Genomic DNA, 22,258 nt, shown 5'->3' with positions numbered 1-22,258 from the left:
AATCTTATTTTTTTGCTGAACATTGGCAGTCAAGTGAATTGTAAGATAGCTTTTCTTTGCCCTTTTTGGACAGAAAGATGTTTGGGGGGGTATTTAGTAGAATATGGTGATGGTCTTATTTTCATTTTGATTTGTCTATTCTAATTTGTTACATTCCTTATGTTCCCTTGTAATTCCACATTGTTTTACTTGAAAGATTGAAACAAAAATGTAAGTTGAATAAAAAGACCAAAAATACACTATTTGTTTATGTCATCTTAAATGTCTTTATTCAAATTGTAAATTATTTTAATCATGATTTTCTTGATCAACATGAGACTTTGGAATTGGGTCATTTACAATTGCTGTAAATTTGGTGATTCATTGTAAAAGCACAGAATTTCCTCAGTAGATAGAGTTAAAGTCCCTTAAGCCAATTAGCCACGTCTAGTTTAATCTACTAGTTCTTTTTCAAGACTCAAAACCTGTTTTGTTTTTTGCTATATAGTTTGTTTTTTGTGGTGACGTTCATGTGGTAGGCCTAACCGTTAATACGGTTTGGATTAATGATCCAAAAACTAGATTAGCATCACCAGAGTGAGAACCAATCAGAGATCAAGTATTTGCAAACGTGAATTGAGATTGGACATCTGTGTGTGTTCCCCTGACCTCGTGCTCTCATTTCGTTTTGAGAGCACCTGGCAACATTGTAAGCATGAGAAAATCCGCTGACATTTCCTTCTGAACAGCCATGAAAATCCGTGATACTGGGCTGACCCCCTCTGAAACCACTGCGCATTTTTGACAAAAACAGCAACAGGTGCGTACTTTAATTTAACTGGACCCACTGAGTTTATTCGCTGTATTTATTTAAGAATATTAGCCAGCTAGCTGGCTAACCTGCTTTTGAAACGCATTCTGTTGCCATGGCAATTGTATAGGGAAAGTCGTCCGCTGACTTAAAAGTAAAGGGAATCAAGCACGCCATTATTTTGCTTTTAGCCTGGCTTGCAAACTTGCAAAAAGGTAGTTTAAGAATATTTGTCTTATGTGTTACCCTAAAGTAGTTTAGATTGCTTTAATCTGAATTCTTTAGTTACACTATGGTTACAGTTTGAGCGTTTCTTCAATGTCATTTTCAGGGTGGACTGGAAAAAGGAAAGACTGATTATTGCTTTCTGCTTCTTGAAATGTAACTACAACATCAGTTCTTCATCTGATAATTTACACTTTTTAAATCTTATTCCTTAATTTTGCATTTTGATATATTTTAAGAAACTCAATAAAGAGTTTGAATTGATGTCCTTATTACATTAACTTACCATCTTATTTCAAAGACTTTATTGTTGCAAATCCTAGTATACTGTATCCAACAGCTTGTTTTTATATATGTAATATTTGTTCCTGGAACCAAGCACTTTTCTCATCACATTTGACAAGTAGGGGATTGTCTTTCTTCTCTGATTCTTGCTCGCCTCCTGCCCTTCATTTTCATGTTCATGTATCAGGTTTAGGTCTCCTGTGTTTCTAATAGGTCACTTGATCTTAAGGTTTCAGTGTGTCAGTATGTAAGTATATCCAAGTTGGGCCACCCATCACAGAAGAGGTGAATTTGTTCCTTTTTGTCAGGTATTACGTGCCAGTACCCAGACGACAACTCACAGAGGAGATGATGATAGCTTTCTATTGCACACCTAGAGCCAAGTGGTGTGGACAGGAGACTTTTACATCTTAGAGGGTTGTGAGCTGACTGCCAGCACTGCTGCCCTCTTTCTGAAGAGATCACAGGTTGGTGTAAGTGTTAAACCAGTTATAAAATATGTAGATTTTATTGCATAAATTCATAGTTTTGTTACATTTGATCAATAGTTTCAAAAAGCTATTATGTGGGTTTGTTCTACCTTTTTTCTTGTAATCCTTTGATGGATCGTGGTGAAATTGTTCTCCTTTTAAAATGTTTATATATATATATATATATATAATATATATTTATGTATTTATTTATTTTGTCTAATAAGGTCGCTAGGCTATTTCATTTGAGCTCAGGGCCAAGAGGTCATGGTCAGGATTGTCTGATTGACTGGATCAGAATACAGTTACCTCAGTCAGGTGTCTTACCTTCTTTCCCTTTGCTAATTGACCCTTGCATTCAGAAGCACCTACAACTTCAGTTAGACTGCAGATATATTGCTTTGTGCAAGCTGTGTCTAGGTTTTTTTTTTTTTTTTTTTTTTAAGTCACCATGAAAGCAAAATTGACAATTCTTGCTTTTATGGAATATTTCAGTGTTTATTATAAAACCTGGGAAAACCTGTCCCTCATATGAGTTCACTGCAAATAGGCACAGTTGGGTTCCGGAAGTAAAAACGCATTCATTTTTTCCATAAGGTCCTGAAGCCGTCAGCCCACATTATTTCAGCTTATTTTTAAAATAAAAGTGTTTAACTGTGGAATTCCTGGTCAAAAACTACATTACCCATGATGCTGTATAGAAAATTACACCAATCAGAGTAAAAAAAAAAAAGCAGCTCTTTAGCTCCACCCACTCCTTTGAAGCACTGCGAATGACGTAATCGAGCCGATCTCCCTACGCTCTCGAAATACTGAAAAGTTTGTATATATATATATATATATATATATATGCATATTTTGCAATGCACTTAAAATGTTTTTATACATTTAATCAACATTTGTAAATGAGTAGTTTTTAATTCGATGATGCTGTTTACAATGCTTCATGGGATTGGAGTTCTTTTACTAAAACCTTTAAGTACGCAGTCTTGTAATTTTGTCTTTTTGTCCCATTTTCAAAAACGTTTTTTGCTTCAAATCAAAGTTTGTAGTGTTGTGATTCACCTCATAGCTCCTTAACTTGGTTCATGGCTTATAACTCTTTAACAAAACTATTTTAAAATCCCTATTGGAAAAAGGAATGAAAAATACTTCCGGAACGAACAATGCTGAAAAAGTGGATTGGCACTGTAGCACTCTAAACAACAATGAACCAGTATATTCCCAATGGACAAAGTCAAGTCCCGCCCTACATTTTTTCTTGTTCGCAAAGCAGTTTCACTTGGATATGCATCACAATAGGGAAGAAAAGATTATCACAACTTCCACTTCATGCCGAGTTTAATATCAATAATATCACTCTTGACCCATTGAAATGGTTAAATACTGAAAATATGGTTCAGTTGAAGTATTAAGTGACAAAACCTCAATCATGTTGTTGACAGGTGGGATACTCAACTATGGAGTGAAACAGGGACAGAAACATGATGCTAAGGATTAGCATTTTGCCCTTAACAAGCACACTACCGATAGGGTTGATTGAGTTTCACATTGGGGATGTGACATCACGCAGCAATATTAGATCTTTCAGCTCATAAGTTCTTAAATAGGTGTTTCACTAAAGCTCTCAGCCCTCGCTCAGTCTTCATCAAATTTTTATGTGTGTTCTCAGAATGACGACACCAGTGGAGCACTCAGTGAGTGAAGCGTACAGGTGTGAGCCTGATCCAGGGGTGGAGGGAGAAGGCTGGGAAAGTGACACTCCAGTGGAGCCCTGTAACACGCCAATCCCTCTGCCTGCAGCGAACAAGAAGAAAAAGAGAAAGAAGAAGTAAGCCATTTCTGTGTTACGGTATTCATATACTACCATTCAAAAGTTTGGGGGCGTTTTGTAGTTTTTTCACTTATGCTCACCAAGGCTACATGGTAAATCGTATTACACGTTAAACTGTTTTCTATTTTAATATCTTTTAAAATGTATTTTATTCCTATGATGGCAAAGCGGAATTTTCAGCAGCCATTACTCCATTCTTCAGTAATTCATGATCCTTCAGAAACCATTCTAATATGCTGATGCTCAAGGATATTGGTGCTCAAGAAACATATTTTATTATTATCAAGTTTGAAAGCATTTTATATAATATGAATCTATGATACATTTTACTGTCACTTTGATCAATTTAATGCATTCTTGCTGAATAAAAGTATTTCTTTAAAGCCGCGCACACACTTAACGATTGTAAGGCCGATTATGAATGTAAATTGATACTTATGACTGATCGCGCTCAAATACGTCCACAGTCAGAGCCATTTGCGTTCAGTCTGCGATTACAGTCGGTGTTCAAATTCCATGTGTGAGTATATAAATCTGCTTCAGTCGCAGGAAACAATCGCTGTATGTTGACCACAGTCATAGAATGTTTTAGCTAGTCGTTAAATGTGTGCCTGGCTTAAGAACAATCTTACTGACTTGAAACATTTGAATGTTAGTGTACATAAGATGTAATGTCACGCATTTAGTAACATGAACTAACATTAAACAATACTCATACAGCATTTGTTAATCTAGGTTAATGTTAATTTCAGCATATACTTTTTTAACAATTCAAGTTGTATAAATTAACATTAGCAAATGTATAATGACCACAATCCGGTCACAGATAAGTGGCGAGAAAATGAATTAATAAATTAATTAAAAACTTATAATGAGCAAACATGAATTAACAATGAACTATAGATTTTTATTTTTTTATTTTTTTTTTTTTATAAATCTACAATGTGTGCATAATTATTATGCTAGTTGGTATTCTGATTATATTTTTTTCCTCAGCACATTTCACCAATTCCAAACCACATCAATCTTAATAACTACTATTAATCTTGTATTTAATCATTTATAAGTGATATATAATTGTTCATGAAGGCTGGAAATGAAAAACGCCTTATATTCAGGTGTGCATAATTATTATGCAGGTTTCTTTTACAGATAAAATGAGCCAAAAAAAGAGATTTAAAGGTGCCCTAGAATCAAAATTTGAATTTACCTCGGCATAGTTAAATAACAAGAGTTCAGTACATGGAAAAGACATACATTGAGTTTCCTCCTTCTTATGTAAATCTCATTTGTTTAAAAGACTTCCGGAAAACACGCGGATCTCAACATAACACTGACTGTTACGTAACAATCGGGATCATTAATATGTATGACCCCAATATTTGCATATATGCCAGCCCATGTTCAAGGCATTAGACAAGGAAAGGCAGTATTAACGTCTGGATCTGTGCACAGACAAGGTAAGCCAGCAAGAACAATAGCGAAAAATGGCAGATGGAGCAATAATAACTGACATGATCCATGATATCATGATATTTTTAGTGATATTTGTAAATTGTCTTTCTAAATGTTTCGTTAGCATGTTGCTAATGTACTGTTAAATGTGGTTAAAGTTACCATCCTTTCTTACTGTACTCACGGAGACAAGAGCTGTCGCTATTTTCATTTTTAAACACTTGCAGTCTGTATAATTCATAAACACAACTTCATTCTTTATAAATCTCTCCAACAGTGTAGCATTAGCCGTTAGCCACGGAGCATAGCCTCAAACTCATACAGAATCAAACGTAAACATCAAAATAAATACTTTTTCTCACATAATTCGAAGCATGCATGTAACCCATAATGATGAACATCTTGTAACCCATAATGACGAACATCTTGTAACCCATAATATAACCCATTTGAGGGTTATATTAGCTGTGTGAACTTTGTAAATGCACTGTAATACAGTCGAGAGCTCATGTGGCAGGGAGCAGGCGAATTAAAGGGGTGGTGCGCTGCCAAAATCAGTGTATAGTTAATGATGCCCCAAAATAAGCAGTTAAAAAAATTAATTTAAAAAAATCTATGGGGTATTTTGAGCTGAAACTTCACAGACACATTCAGGAGACACCTTAGACTTATATTACATCTTGTGAAAAAGCATTCTTGGGCACCTTTAACTCAGAGATGTAATTATTAAATGCCCATGAGAAGGATGCAATACCAATGCAATACTGGAAATTGAAAAGTAAAGGCATGACCATTGGACAGCGAAATGCTCATTGGGTCAGCAGGGTCAGTCAAAAAAACGGTGGAGGCACATGTTAATTTTTGACTTTTAATAATTATGCACACCTTAAGATATTTTTCACTTCCAGCCTTTATGAATAATTATATATCACTTATAAATGATTAAATACAAAATTAATAGTAGTTATTAAGATTGATGTGGAATTGGTAAAGTGTGCTTGGAAAAAAAAATGATGAACTTGCATAATAATTATCAGTGTTTCTCAACCACCTAGTGGTCCTTGACATAATGCCAGGAGGTTCTTGTATAACTTATCTGAATATTAATTTTTGTATATTTTGACATTTGACATGTTCCCATAAAAGAAGAAGATAATGTATGTATAATATAACGATATGACTAAATATAAGACAAGTCAACTAACGTAGTAGTAAATTATACTTTATTGCATTTGGTCGTCACAAAGAAATTAATGATACCAATAAGCAAATTTTATTCTTGGGTCCTTGAGGATGGTTCCAAATATGATGGGGGTCCATTACTCAAAAAAGGCTGAGATTCACTGCTGTAGATGAATAAATGCAGTAAAAATGTTGATAATCAGTTAGTTCTTGATATTGTTGTGGCAAAAAATCAACCCGACTCTACTACATAAGAGACAAACATGTCCAATTGTCTTTAAAGGTTATATTTCTTGCAAGAAAGGTCAGACAGGTTATACAGAAACACAAGTAGCTGCAGAGTGTAAGACAAAGAACGAAAGCTTCCCCTCACTTTTATATCTCTAACCTCCAAGGCCGAAGCCTCTGTCCTTTTACCATATTAGGTACATCTCTTAGTGGCTGTAACTTTCCACACATTGTTAGCACAGACATGCTTTTAACATACATCTTGCATGTCCCCATACCATATCTTGCTTTTTCTATTTCTAACATCTATGTTAACACTGTTAAACATTACCACTTAAAGCCAACATCATACCATGTTCCATAAGCATTATATTTCATAAGAATACAGGTAAAAATCATATGAAAAATAAAAATTTCCACAACAATATTAAGTCCATCACCCAGTGTTAATAAATTGAACCTTATTTCATTTGTATTTTTTCCTTAAATTATCGATAACTATAAGCAATGTTAGTAGGTAGGGGACCTTTTAACAAGATTTTTATAATTAAACATAAACTGTTGTATAAAGGTTAACAAGGGAGCTGTTCTATTCCTGAACAATGCACAGGTCTGTCTCTGTCTTCTTCCTCTTTTTCAGATGACTGTGGATTAATCTCACAAACTGCAAATATGAGAGTGGTGAGTTTCTATTCCAAACATTTGTGCATACAGTATAGTCTTAAAATTAACTGTATTATTAAATCTTTGACTAAGCATTTGTGTTTATGCAGTGGCATGTTTTTTTGTGTTTTAAGTGCGTCGTGCTGCTCGCAGATATGGGCTACGAGAGGCTGCTGAAGGAGAAGACTGGACCCTGTTTTGGACCGACTGCTCTGTGTCACTAGACAGGGTCATGGATATGAAGCGTTACCAGGTATTTGCTGTCAAACATCATTCTTCTCTTGTTTAGTGTCCTTTTCGGTGTCACTCGTCCCCCCTTGGCTAACAAGATGCTTAAATTTCCCCCACACAGAAAATCAACCATTTTCCTGGCATGAGTGAAATCTGCAGGAAGGATTTGCTCGCACGTAATATGAACCGTATGCTGAAACTCTTCCCGAAGGAGTACAACATCTTCCCTCGCACATGGTGCCTCCCTGCAGAGTGAGTCGTTTAGAGTTCAATTATACATTTGAGTTGCGATACAGATCTTTTAATGAGCATAAAATGGAAGATTTAATATTTTCCTTATTTCCCCACTCTCTCGATGTCCTTCAGTTATAGTGACTTCCAAGCTTACACCAGAGCCAAAAAGCACAAAACGTATATCTGCAAGCCAGACTCAGGTTGCCAAGGACGTGGTATCTATCTTACCAAGTCCAACAAGGATATTCGGCCAGGAGAACACATGATTTGCCAGGTGTATATATCCAAGGTAACACAATGTTCATAAAGTCACATTTACAACAAGAAACCCCACTGTCATAATACTAATATCCAATTAGATTCAAAATATGATAATAAATAGGCACTGATAAAATGTCTTAATTTATTTTATTTTTATTTTACAATTTATCTTTGTTTCTACAGCCGTTCATCATTGATGGGTTCAAGTTTGACCTGCGCATTTATGTGTTAGTGACCAGCTGTGACCCCTTCCGCGTTTTCATGTACAACGAGGGACTAGTCCGTTTCTGCACCACTCAATATAATGAACCCACTGGCAGCAATGTGGTGAGGGACTTCAAACACAGTGAATAAACTTGAAACAGATTCATGTATCTTAGTAATTATTGCTTAAAGCACAATGGTTTATAGAAGATAGTTGAAAATGGCTTGTAATGAAATATTGACTTCAAACCAGTGGTTAAAGGGGATTATGTGCAACAAACATCCGTATTCTGTAAAACAGGTTGCATTGCTTGTGGTTCAGGTCTTTGTATGTGTTTTGTTAAATATAGTGCCATTTTACTCAAGATACCTTCAAAGGAGAGAGGAAAGATGAGCATAACAATGTCCGTCACATAGGCAGTTTGATATCTAAAAGTTTTTTTTTCTTCCCCTCACTATCATTTAGATATATAAATCGAATAAAACAGCAACAATAAAAATAACTAGCTAGTTTTAGCTGATTACCTTAAAAGTCCAAGGATAACTCTGTCAGTTTGTACTGCTGTTAACACTTTCTCAGACAAGTGGATGCAATGAGACCTGTTTTCCTGTTTGTTCATGTGACGTTTGGCAAGATTCTTTTATTTGCTTTTCTTTATGCGACTCTACAGGAAGATGTTTGTATGCACTTAACTAACTATGCCATTAACAAGCATAGTGAAAACTTTGTACGTGACGAAGATACCGGCAGCAAACGGTAATTATGTTCTCACCGAATACGATTTTCATCTGTTTTTCTTTAAAACTGTATTGAAAACCGTTTTTCCATTTATGTCTTCATAGGAAACTCTCCAGCTTCAAGAAGCACATGGAAGACATGAGCTATGATACCGAGAAGATGTGGACAGACATTGAGGATGTCATCATTAAGACACTAATATCTGCCCACCCCATTCTCAAACACAATTACCACACCTGCTTCCCCAATCATGCATCTGGCAGTGCCTGTTTTGAGATCCTGGGATTTGATGTGTTACTGGACCGTCGACTTAAACCTTGGCTTCTTGAGGTTTGGACTCCGTTTGAGGCTTATTTTGTATAAGCATTTTGAAGTAGTTTATACCATTTTTAATTGCCTAGGGCTTCTTGATATAACAAAATTTATGTGAATTTCTTTCATTCTAGCTGTATACAATATTTGAAACTGTGTTTAGGTCAACCATTCCCCTAGCTTCACTACAGACTCCCGTTTAGACCGGGAGGTGAAGGACGGCCTGCTGTATGACACTTTGGTGCTGATTAACCTGGGAGCTTGTGACCGCAGGAAGATCACAGAGGAGGAGAAGCGCAGAGTAAAAGAGAGACTCCAGCAGAACCGCTCTAGGGAGGCCAGGTACCACAAAGATCACAGCTGCACTTAAACAAAGCATTAGTTTATGGAAGCCCATTTCCTCCATGGAGGAATTCGTTTTTTTTATTTAATTTTTTTTTTTGTTTTTTTTTAAAGCTAGGTGCTACTTTTTCTCTCACAGTTATGACTTTATATCTCACATTTTTTAATTAACCTCACAATTCTGACTTTGTACTCAGAATTGCAAGCTCAGAACACACAATTCTTACTTTATTTCTTGCAATTCCGAGTTTATGACTCAAAATATAGAGAGCAATAGTCTGGTTCTTGAAGTCCATAGGGAAATTGAATTTTAACGATAACTTATATAAACCTATAAAGACAGACCTACTGTGAGCTACAAGGTTGTTAATCCATGGTATTTGCTTTATTTCAGCTTAATTTTGAAATATTAACAGCGGAACAGCGGAATTCCTGGTGAAAAACTACATTACCCATGATGCAGTACAGAAAATTACACAAGTCAAATAGCTCTTTAGCTCCACCCACTCTGATAAAGCACTGCAAATAAACTATATATATATATAGTACAGACCAAAAGTTTGGAACCACTAAGATTTTTAATGTTTTTAAAAGACGTTTCGTCTGCTCACCAAGGCTACATTTATTTAATTAAAAATAAATTTTATTGTGTAATATTGTGAAATATTATTACAATTTAAAATAACTGTACTATTTAAATATATTTGACAAAATAATTTATTCCTGTGATGCAAAGCTGAATTTTCAGCATCGTTACTCCAGTCTTCAGTGTCACATGATCCTTCAGAAATCATTCTAATATGCTGATCTGCTGCTCAATAAACATTTATGATTATTTTCAATGTTGAAAACAGTTGTGTACTTTTTTTCAGGATTCCTTGATGAATAGAAAGTTCAAAAGAACAGCATTTATCTTAAATACAAAGCTTCTGTAGCATTATACACTACCGTTCAGAAGTTTGGGGTCAGTAAGAATTTTAATTTTAATTTTTTTGAAAAGAAATTAAAGAAATGAATACTTTTATTCAGCAAGGATGCATTAAATCAATCAAAAGTGGCAGTAAAGACATTTATAATGTTACAAAAGATTAGATTTCAGATAAACACTGTTCTTTTGAACTTTCTATTCATCAAATAATCCTGAAAAAAAATATTGTACACAAATATTTTGTACAATTGTACACATTAAATGTTTCTTAAGCAGCAGATCAGCATATTAGAATAATTTCTGAAGGATCATGTGACACTGAAGACTGGAGTAATGATGCTGAAAATTCAGCTTTGCCATCACAGGAATAAATTACTTTGTCAAATATATTCAAATAGAAAACAGTTATTTTAAATTGTAATAATATTTCACAATATTACTGTTTTTACTGTATTTTTAATTAAATAAATGTAGCCTTGGTGAGCAGACGAAACTTCTTTTAAAAACATTAAAAATCTTAGTGGTTCCAAACTTTTGGACTGTACTATATATATATAATAAATAGATATATGTAAACGGGTTACGTACTGTTTTTTATCCAGTCAATGACACTGACACCGCAAATAAGAACGTTAACCCAGGTTTTAGGAATGTACAATGTGAAACGTAAGTTTATGAATACTCAGGATTAATTGTTACCCTGGGTGAATTATGTGCCGTGTGAAACGTGAAGCAAGATAACCCAGGATTCCGTTAACCCTGGGTTTGACCAAGGGTTAAAGGGTTAATTCACCCAAAAAAAGAAAATTATGTCATTAATTATTCACCCTCATGCTGTTCCACACCCGTAAGACCTTCATTAATCTTCAGAACACAAATTAAGATATTTTAGTTGAAATCCGATGGCTCAGTGAGGCCTTCATAGGGAGCAATGACATTTCCTCTCTCAAGATCCATAAAGGTACTAAAAACATATTTAAATCAGTTCATGTGAGTACAGTGGTTCAATATTAATATTATAAAGAGACGAGAATATTTTTGGTGCACCAAAAAAAAAAAAACAACGACTTATTTAGTGATGGCCGATTTCAAAACACTGCTTCAGGAAGCTTCGGAGTGTATCAAATCATAATTCAGATCGTGTGTCAAACTGGTGACGGCTGAAATATTATGACTTTGGCGCTCTGAACAGCTGATTCGACACACTGATTCATTATGCTCCGATGCTTCCTGAAGCAGTGTTTTGAAATCGGCCATCACTAAATAAGTCGTTATTTTGTTTTTTTGGTGCACTAAAAATATTCTCGTCGCTTTATAGTATTAATATTGAACCACTGTACTCACATGAACTGATTTAAATATGTTTTTAGTACCTTTATGGATCTTGAGAGAGGAAATGTCATTGCTCCCTATGCAGGCCTCACTGAGCCATCGGATTTAACTATTTAAATAGCCTTTTAACTATTTCAAGTGTGAAAAGCCCTAAAGACGTTTTTAAAAAAGCTATGGGAGAAATGATTGGAAAAAATACTGAAAATGGGGCAGGCACTGTTGCACTCTAAGTAAACATTGTGTAATCGGACACTACAGAGGACAAGCTGTTTGAAGAATGCTTGAATGGATGGATCTCCCAGTTTCAATTTTTTAACACAAAATTCAGCCTTTTTTCCTTACAATTCCAAGTTTATATCTCACAATTTTGAAGTAACACCTCACAATTTGAACTTATTTTCTACAAACTGAGTTTACATCTCACAAATCTGATTTTTTTCTTTGGAATTCTGAGTTTGAGTTATGTTTAAGTATGACAAGATCTGTCTGTATCACGAAATGCTGATGTAAACTCAGAATTCCAGAGAAAAAATGTCTGATTTGTGAGATGTATATTTTATATAATATATATATACTAGTTATATTATGACTGTTTTGTAACCTACATTATCTATTAAGTGCCATGTGTGTTGTCTCATAAGGAACGAGGAGCTTCGTCAGTCTCAGGCTGCTAGTATGGAGCAGATGCAGAAATATGAGGCAAAACACATGGGTGGATTCCGGCGGATCTTCCCTCGGGAAGGAGGGGAGAAATACGAAAAGTATTTTCAACACAGCAGCTCTCTCTTCCAGGAAACTGCAGCCTCCAAAGCCAGGGAGGAGTGTGCCAGGTGTGCACATACTGCTTGTTGTTTTGCAGAAATTCATCAAGCTAATTGTGTAGACGACAAAAGAAGAAAAATGTTGATTCAAAATGTGTATACTTGTAGGCAGCAGCTGCAGGAGTTACGTCTGAAACAGGAGCAGAAAGAACGGGAAAAGAAAGGATCACATAAGCAGGATCTTCAAGGTGAATCTGCTGGAGAAAGAGCAAAACCAAGAAGAATTCAGCCTCCGCACCAAAACCCTGATTCAGTGAGTCATTCTCTTTAAACTCATGTTTGTATATGTACTTTGATAATGCATTGTTTATTACAAGTTTCTTTGGTTGACTAAAAGTTGGTTACTTTGACCTACCACTAGAGGGACCCTGATGTCTATTTTTGATGAGCACCAAAGAACTTATGAATAACTAATGAATTCCTTGTGGTCTTATCCATTTCTTTAGCTATCAGATATGTTAGATCAGACCACCTTGAGGGGAGAGACACCTGTTGCTCTTGACCTAATAGATGAAGAGGAGGCAGAGAGAATCAGTGAACTTCACCAACGAGAGACTCTGCTGTTGAACATGGGTGTGGTTAACCAGGTGCGCCAGCTACTTCAGAGTGCCAATCATCTTACTGAACTTATCAACCACTCACATGAGCAAGCCAGCTTTCCCCCACACTGCAGACATGACCACAAGGTATGTGAGCAAAACAAAAAAGCCTGTATTAAAGGAATGGTTCAACCAAAAATTAAAATACTGTCATCATTTACCCACCCTTATGTCGTTTCAAACCTTGTATGATTTTCCTCTTTAGAACTCAAAAGAAGATATTTTGAAAAATGTCGTTCCAAACCCTCAAAACCTTTGTTCATCTTTGGAACACAAATTAAGATATTGTTGATAAAATCCAAGAGGTTTTTTTATCTCCCATAGAAAGTAATGTAATTACCACATTCAAGGTCCAGAGAAGTAGTAAAAAAAAAAAAAAAAATCTAAATTATCTTAATTTGTATTCTGAATATGAACGAAGGTCTTGAGGTTTTGGAACGATATGAAGGTGAGTAATTAATCACAGAAATGTCATTTTTGGGTGAACTAACCCTTTAAAGGGTTCATGAACTGCATAATTTTTTGTTGTTGTTGTTTTATTTTATAATGTTCTTTGATGCCCACTTTTGTTATCAGGATTTTTGCTTTAAAAAACATCTTAATTTAGTAATAAAAATGTAAACTATTTTCTATCCTGTTTTTGACCATCTATTTCGAACGTTTTGATAGGCATGCTGTATTCAAGACTTGGAAGTAACCGGTTTGCATATTAAAATAATTTTCAGCATCCTCGCCATTAGACATGTGGAATTGTTTGTTTTTTTTAATAAAATTAAACATTATGTCTTACTGATGACAAAACAGAAGATGTCGCTCACTGAAACTTTTATTCAGGATTACAGCAAATGACTTGATTTAGAAGTAGGTGTTGATCTTCTGCAGAGGTGTTTTTTCGTTGCACTGTGACATCATAATAAATCCGAAATGCTTGGTTTCAATAAAAGCTGTTTTTGGAATAAAGAAGTTTGGAGTTCTGAAACTTGCAAGATATTTTTTATAGTACAATGAACTCTTATCTGTCAAAAGTTTATGGAAAATTAGATTTTTCAATTCATGACTCCTTTTTTGTTAGTTCTCCTGATACATTACTCTTTCTATCCAGTTGGACTCCATTGCAGAGTTTTCTCGGAGACAGAAGAACCTCTGCACTATGATCCAGCAGCAGGCGTCTACAAAAGCCAAGCCCTGCCTGCAGTGTGTGCATTCCCAACCGCTGCAAAACCGAAAGCCCTGGCCCTCTCTGGAACATGGCCTGCTCCAGCCAGTCCAGACTGAACCGGGCGGTCTGACACACTGTGGAGTCAAAGAGGTGGTGGCATCAAATGCAGAGCGACAGTCATCTGCTGGTCTAATGAAGGCTGCTAGTGCTCAGCGGATCCCTTTCACAAGTGATTAACTTTTCGAATATTTCTCTGGCTCTTACTCCCATATCATAAATCTAGAACAAAATTATACATAGAAAATACTCCTGTCTTCTTTCTTTGCTTCACAGTAAGTGGGTCTTTCTCTTGGCGTCACGGCAGTATGAGTTCCTCTTTGGCCGAGTCAAGAGCAAGAGCGTCAATGTTAGGAGTGCCTCCCCTCGTTCCAAGGCGACCACATGGTCCCACGATGCTCCGTGACCCTAAGTCTCTCTTCATCATTTCCACCCCTGCTCCTCTTGTCCCAAGGCCACAACTCTCCCACACCCTTCAAAAGGCTCCTCGCAGAGTCCCCCCACATGAGCACAGCCACTGACACGGGCGTGTACAAGCTCAACATAACCAAGTAAATCGATACAATAAGTATTGGGGGTACAGACTAAGGAAGCTGTTCAGTGAAAGTCAGTATAATAGTAGAAGGTGAGATGGTGTGCATTCACTATCTGTCTTCCATACTGGAAATGTGAAATTTCTCTCTCTGCTATTTTCAATATAAAGCCATTTCTCAGGTTTGTCAACTTATTTCTGTAATTTGGTTATATTTAGTCAGGAAACTATATTTTGGACAATGCAGTGGGCCGGTGCCTGCTGTAGCCTTTTTAATGTTTTTTAGCTTACATTCTTAGCAAACGAGCCATAAGTGAATGATTTTAATATAAAATAATGTGAACATACTTTTATACATTCTTTGATTTAACACAGCCTTTGTAAGCTATTTTCATGACTTCATGTCATACTGAGCCAATATGAATAAACGTTTCAATAAAACATTTTTATAGTATTTTGTTCATTAGTTCTAGCATGCAAATTCTAACTCATAAAGGAATAGTTGCCCCAAAAATTAAAATTCATTAGTCATCATTTACTCATCTTCTGGTTCTTACAAACCTGTAAACTTTTTTTCTTTACGAAACACAGAAGAAGATAATTTTTGTCCATTACAATGGAAGTCGATGAGTTTAGGTACAATGTTGTTTGGACACCAATATTCTTCAGAATATTTTATGTGTTATTCTGAAGAAAGTAAGTCATACAGGTTTGGACATGAGGGTGAACAATTTTCATTTTGGGGTTAACTATTCCTTTAGGTTTAATTCTGTGCTGCAAAACAGATGACATTTTTTGTTGTTATATATCAGACTTTCTAAATAAATAAAAAAAAATAGCTGAAGTTGAGTTTTAGCAGCAAGTCAATTTTTCACTACATATTTACCAAAAACATCATTAGACCTAGATAAAAAGGTTTGTATACTATGAAAACATAACAATGTATTTATTTATTTATTTATTTTTTTAAATGTATGTCGTCATAAATAAACAAAAAAAAGACATGTAAAGAGGGCAATCATACAAAATTACAGGTAAGGGTGATTTGGATTTAACATCACACCCCGGTCGACTGTATAGACCAGTGTCATAAGCATTACACTTAATCAGTTTAATTACCTTTAAAAAAGCCTTTATGTATTAATGAATTGTTTTTATTATTATTTTTATTGCAGCGTTAGTTATAATCTAACAAAAAAGTAAAAACAAATAATAAAAATCTAATGATATTGTCTATTTCTATGTGAATGTGATATCCTTTAACGCACATAATTAACGCATCATCTTAACCTTACTTTGGAATTAGTTTGGAGAATTATTTTAAATTATTAAATTTATTTTTTTTTATTTTTTTTTATCCTGTCTGACGTAAGCTTAGAATGAGTTCAGATATTAACTTTCTTTATTCCTTTTTAAAATGCATTTGGCTTCAACGATGCACACCAGATTAGTTCGTATTTTAGAGCTGTATTCTGGCACTACGCACCGAAAAATTAAAACTATAATGTAATATAATATTAATAATTTACTTTTGCATAGGCTATGTATTATTATTATTATTATTATTATTATTATTATTAAAGAAGAATGATAATATATTAAATAATAGGCCAGTTATTTTACAGATAAAAGCAGATAATAATACGTCGTTTTACAGCGAAATGCAAATTAAATGCAGAAGCAGAGGTTGTATTGATACAGAAGAGGCCTACACTTAATTTCGCGTGGCTTGATCTAATAGTGCATAAAATGAAGGCAGTAAAATCTAATTAGTTGCTCTGGTCGTAAAGTAACTGCGGAAAATGAAAGCAACTGTGGTATGAAAATATCTTGCAGCTGTTCAGCACCGCGTTGTTTGCTTTCTCATTTACTCCACAGAATTACTCCGTTCTACTCACTTCCCCATGGAGGAAACAGAGAGGGAGAAAAAAACAACCAAAATAGCAAACACTCAAAAATATTTTTCGTTTTTCGATAGTCGAAGTAAAAAATGAATTTAAAAGCAAACAATGTTATTAGTTAAATGTTTTTGTGCGCATGGATTCGTTAAGATTATAGGATTATCTCATTGTGGACTAGCAGATTTTTGTCGTCCTCGAATGAATTCGAGTGAACTTACAATGTTCACCACACGATGTCAGTGTTACTCTAAAAGCAGACAGGATAACTCACCTATCCCGTGTATCCTGAAGAGAGAGTTTTACAAAAATATTCGACTTTTTTTTTCCTTTAAATTCTCAAATAAATCAAAAGCTTGTGAAACAATTACATAAATTCCCAAATATCAAAATAACCCTCTCTCACACTTTCTCTGATGTGAGATGCAAGCTGAATATAAACATGGGTTGTCTTTTCTTAACTTCTCTGAGTTTGACTGATAAAATCATTTCCACTTTAAATCCGTTCCCTCTGTGTTTAATTGACGTTTTCTAAACGAATACAGAAGGCATAGGAGCCTACATTCCAATAGACTTAAGGACACGCAAAAACATCTTCATCATCAAAACATGAACATAATTACACATATGGTATATTCTTCTTCATACGATGGACCTGCATACATCTGTTTTTGTTTTCCACTGGAAACATCGTTCGTCGTGTGCATGTGCTTTCGGCTGGCACTGAAATGGTTTACCAATAACAATCCTACTCCGCCTTCCCCTCTACCTCCCCAAGAACTCCCTCTCTCCCCTTTTTCATCTCCCCTTTTCAGTCTCTCCTGCTCTTCCCATCACAAGATCGCGCTTTGTCTTTTTGGAGATGGCGTGTCCATCCAATGATATAAGGAATCAATAACCGACGCTCATATGAAATGCAACTCACTATCAAAGAGAGTAAAAAAGGAAAACTATTTATTGCTCGGGGACCATCACTAAGGAGTCATGTGGGTGCAGCTACGGATACATTTGTTTGCATGAATATTTACGACATTTCATGCATATAATTTCCACCTGGATGAATTCATTTTTATTGTAATAATAAGACCGCATTGGCTCAAAAACATTATTCATCTTGATCTCAATACGGTTGTCAAAGTTCCTTCTTCGGGGAGTTGATTTTACAAGCAATGAGTTCTTACTTCGTCAATTCCCTCTTCACTAAATTTAAAGGAGGCGATTCTCTGCGCTCCAACTACTATGATTGCTCAGGGTACGCGCCGGATCTTGGAGGCAGACCATCTGTGCTGTACGGTCACAACACAGGATCTGCGTTTCAGCACGCGGCTCAGTTCCCGGAATTCTACCACCACGGTACATCATCGTTCTCCCACGCGTCTTACCAACAGAACCCGTGCGCAGTTGCTTACTCTGGAGATGCCACGGGAAATCTCTTGGGCCAGGACACTTTACAGAGACAGTCATTCTTCAGCGCACCAGATGCGGATTTTACACAATTTGGGGATTGTAATTTAAAGGTCAACAGTATCAGGGATGATTTGGAAAGTGCAGAACCGTGCACAGCGCAGCTCTTCCCATGGATGAGACCACAAGGTGAGATGAGAGAAGAGAAACACCTAGACTGTTACAGTCCCACATAAAACACTGTAGACAATGGCTGGCCTACTTATTACCCCCAATTAAACGCTTTATGGCACCTATAGATTAGTGAAGAATTAACACCCCTTAAGAAAATCCGGATTGCTCCGTACACCTTGTTTAATGGCAATGAATAGAAACTGTGAGAGTTTTAAGACTTTGTTGTTTTATTTAATTTACAGAGATAGATATATGATCAATTAAACACTGTTTCACCGGAAATAACGCATCTTTTCCCACACAGCTACCGGTCGGAGAAGGGGCAGGCAGACCTACAGCCGCTATCAGACGCTGGAACTGGAGAAAGAGTTCCTGTTCAATCCTTACCTGACCCGCAAGCGGCGCATCGAAGTATCTCACGCACTGGCCCTCACTGAGAGGCAGGTGAAGATCTGGTTTCAGAACAGGCGCATGAAGTGGAAAAAAGAACATAACAAAGACAAGTTTCCCAGCAGCAAAGCGGAACAAGAGGAAATTGAGAAACAGAGGCAAGAGGAGAGCCAGGTATCAGAAAAACACACATCAGGAGAAGATGACTCGGAGACTTCCACTAATTCTAAATAGTCTGTCGACTGTAAAAGAAAACCATCGCTGCAATCGATCACTGCAATTTAAATACAAGTTTGAAGTTCACAATGGCGTCTGTCGTCACACAAGGCTATCAAATACAAAGCCAATCATGTATTCGATTCATTGAGGCATTTCTGTTTTCCAACTGTGATTATTTTCGCTTATGTTTTGATGAATCAATCTCAGATTTGTAAGGTTCCACTGGTGTGTTTATCCTCGAGTAGATTACTCTTGAGGTTACTGTTGCAGTGAGGGCATATGAGGAGAATGATGTGGAAAGATATGTTCTCTTCAGTAACTTTGTTACATCATATAAGATGGGTGATGAATCAGCATTAGTGAGTGCATTACTGTACCTCTTACTGTAAGAAAATGCACTTATTGTGATGTTAATTACTGTTCGAAAAATGATTATTAAGGTTTACAATTCTACAACCGAACTACCTAATATATGGGTCATTGCGTCAATCATTTTGTCAGTGTATCCATGCGTTATGCTTTCCTGAGAGGGGATGGTTCAAACGCACAATGTTATTCTTAAAATGCTGTGTAAATATTTGATATTGCAGGTCCGTGGAAGCACTGTTCTATTGTATTTTCTATTGTCTTTAACTGGAAGTGGTTCCTGAAAGAAGCCACAATAAAATTTAAGAAAAGAATCGCTTCGTCGCCTTTGTTCTTTTCTTCCCTTTCCACTGGATTGTCTTTAATGAAAAGGTTTTTTCCTTCAGAACACAAACACCCAAATTATTGTCACACTTCACAACCCCAATAAACGAATATAAAAACCTTGATGTATTTAATTTGTTGCGGTAATGGAAATAATTTTATTTGAGGATTACAGATGAAAAACTAAGTAGCAGAGACTGTAAATTAATCTCATAAAAAATGAAATTAAGTCAATTGTAATTCATCAAATAAAATAAGTAAATTGAAAACCATTGACATGAAACTCACATATTAAAAAAGGACCCTATTTCACTTTTTCTCGTGTGTAAGAGGGATTGCAATAAACATTGGTGGCCTAGTTGACTGATAAAAAGTTCCAAAGGTGTTTAAAGGATTTGAGGATCTTTTACAGTAACTAAAATGGTAATGGACAGTTACGCTTATTATTTTTTCTAAACCACGTATTACGTATATATTGACAACAAAGCCATTTGACCCCAAGCCAAAAGTTCAATATGAGCACTTCGTTTCATGCAGGCAGTTTACAGGCTTTTATTACTCTGGTTGGATTCCCGAGCAGTCTGGTCTCAATCTCATTCTCGTCGTTTATGAACAGCAAGTGCCAGATGCCTCTTAATTGTGCTACCTTTCTTTCAGAGCTTTTGGCTTCCTTCAGTCTATAGGACGTTCATTGCCTGAGATTAAATATTTGAAGATACTAACTCCTAGGGGCTCTCCTCTGTGTACATTCTGGTCTAAATGTGGTGTGTAATAGACTCTTCCATAGTGTGATTTGAAATGTATTTCATATTATATATTCGTTGCATTTGTTGAAATAAAAAGATCGACTAGGGGATTGTTTGTTTTTTATGTTGTCCTAAAATGGACCTAAAATACAATACATTGTCATTGAACTATCATTTCAAACCAAATATATCAAACTATGACAACGTAAAAATACAAAGTTCTAATTCCCTAAATTCTAATTAAAGTTGAAAAAGTCGTAGTTAAGCCGAGAATAGCTATGCACCTCAATATAGGCTACAGAGCAACATGAATGGTTCGATAGCAGTTTAATGTTTTTTTCTCCTTTTTTTTAATTCAATAAATTAAACGTAGGCTATATGTCTGGTTAAACGGAATGCAAGCCGAAATGTAGGCCTATTAAATCGTTTTATTGAATAATGGAATATTAAATATAAATTGACGAATTTCGTTGTATATTTCGATGTATATTATAGGTAACCTGCACCAATTATGTTATTTTAGGAAAATGTGATCTGCATTTGTATTCGTGTAAAAATGAGGCGGCCACTGAGCAGTGCACGACCAACCAGAAGGAGCTTGAATATTCTAGAAAAAGATAGACTATGGCCTATGAGCTGTATTATTATTAAACCTGTGCAAAAGAGAAATCGAAATAATGTTGCATGTTATTCTTTTATCAAAACATTAACAAAAGTATTAATGTATGCAAAACGTAGGTCTACGTGTCATATGAATTAGCATTATTTCAAAACATCAATGTATGTATACTAAATACAAGAACTGATTTAACTGCTAAAGACTTAACAGTATTTAACCGTTCATTCAATTAGCTTCACTAGAGCTTTACAGACAATGTAACATCAAAAACTTTTTACCTTCCACAGAACGATAAAGCATCCAACTATATAGCCAGTCACTCAAATGGTTCTTACTGAGGGAACCATAGTGCTGCAAACTTTATTTTTTGTGTGTCCAGACTGTCCACTAAATATGAAACCGTTTTGATGTTGACAAGGGGCTACCAGTTCGGAACAAGAAGAGCTCTTTATGCTAAATATAAACTGATGATGGTTTCAATTGCAGCTGTATTTCGTTGTTTTTTATATGAGCAAGGCATGAACACATCGTGAAATCAAACAATTTAAAAGCCCGTATTTTTAAAGAAAAGGGATAACAAGAATATTGAGGCCTGGATTATGCAGATAGGCAAGTTAGCGTTTTATTGGGAGTGTAGGCTTATAGGGAGGCCTACATACTATATAAGTGTTGTGCTAATCAGCACGATACATTGTTTATATATATATATATACCATTAATATTATAATTCTATTAGATATTTTGTGAACTTTTTATCCATTATGAAAAGCTGCATATTTTCACGTTTCTGACAATATCAAGATCACATTCTAAAACAGTCTCTCGTAAACAACAACAACAACAAAAACAGCAATAACGTAATCATAAATGTATAATAATAATAATTATAATAATAAAAAGTTAAATAAAATTCAACATATTATGCCACACTTTGTTGGGCCTTTCATCTGATCTCATGTGGGCATATAGTATTATCTGAATTCTATAATCGAGAATACGTTTGAAGTATGTATAATGTAAAAAGACGTGTGTGTGTGTATATATAGGCCTATATGTATTATACACCACCGTTTTCTGGCTCAAATCCATGTGGCCTTTTCACAGAAACATGCATTAAAATTTCCTATTAATAAGTAAATGTACATGTTTTTAAATAAAACAGTTTAAGTTATTTAAAAAATAATGTTAACGAATTTTAGAATCGTTTATAAAAGAAATGTGATTTTATTATATTA

At 35.4% G+C, this 22,258-nt stretch overlaps 2 protein-coding genes across 4 annotated transcripts; both read left to right on the top strand.

Moving 5' to 3' along the window:
* Positions 1-464: 464 nt before the first annotated feature.
* On the top strand, positions 465-15,356 carry ttll6 (tubulin tyrosine ligase-like family, member 6). 3 transcript variants are annotated; one of them, XM_067369428.1, is made up of 17 exons: positions 465-799; positions 1,122-1,171; positions 1,609-1,773; positions 3,443-3,601; positions 7,113-7,150; positions 7,267-7,385; positions 7,485-7,615; positions 7,730-7,886; positions 8,042-8,185; positions 8,734-8,819; positions 8,906-9,131; positions 9,277-9,455; positions 12,357-12,545; positions 12,645-12,789; positions 12,983-13,222; positions 14,238-14,523; positions 14,628-15,356. In XM_067369428.1, the coding sequence occupies exons 4-17, from the start codon at positions 3,444-3,446 to the stop codon at positions 14,870-14,872; spliced, it is 2,343 nt and encodes a 780-aa protein (XP_067225529.1). In that variant the 5' UTR covers positions 465-799; positions 1,122-1,171; positions 1,609-1,773; position 3,443; the 3' UTR covers positions 14,873-15,356. The 3 variants fall into 3 exon arrangements, with proteins under 3 accessions (XP_067225529.1, XP_067225528.1, XP_067225527.1); XM_067369427.1 differs by lacking the exon at positions 1,122-1,171 and having other exon boundaries at positions 1,609-1,767; XM_067369426.1 differs by lacking the exon at positions 1,122-1,171.
* A 2,543-nt stretch (positions 15,357-17,899) lies between these two features.
* Positions 17,900-19,551, top strand: hoxb8b (homeobox B8b). The gene is made up of 2 exons (XM_067369362.1): positions 17,900-18,374; positions 18,664-19,551. Exons 1-2 carry the CDS (start codon positions 17,951-17,953, stop codon positions 18,981-18,983), a joined length of 744 nt encoding a protein of 247 aa, XP_067225463.1. The 5' UTR covers positions 17,900-17,950; the 3' UTR covers positions 18,984-19,551.
* Positions 19,552-22,258: the final 2,707 nt, after the last annotated feature.

The sequence above is a fragment of the Chanodichthys erythropterus genome, chromosome 19, assembly GCF_024489055.1.
Source record: "Chanodichthys erythropterus isolate Z2021 chromosome 19, ASM2448905v1, whole genome shotgun sequence".
NCBI lineage: Eukaryota > Metazoa > Chordata > Actinopteri > Cypriniformes > Xenocyprididae > Chanodichthys > Chanodichthys erythropterus.
The sequence above is the reverse complement of the archived record's forward strand: the minus strand, read 5'-3'. Positions and strand labels throughout refer to the sequence as shown.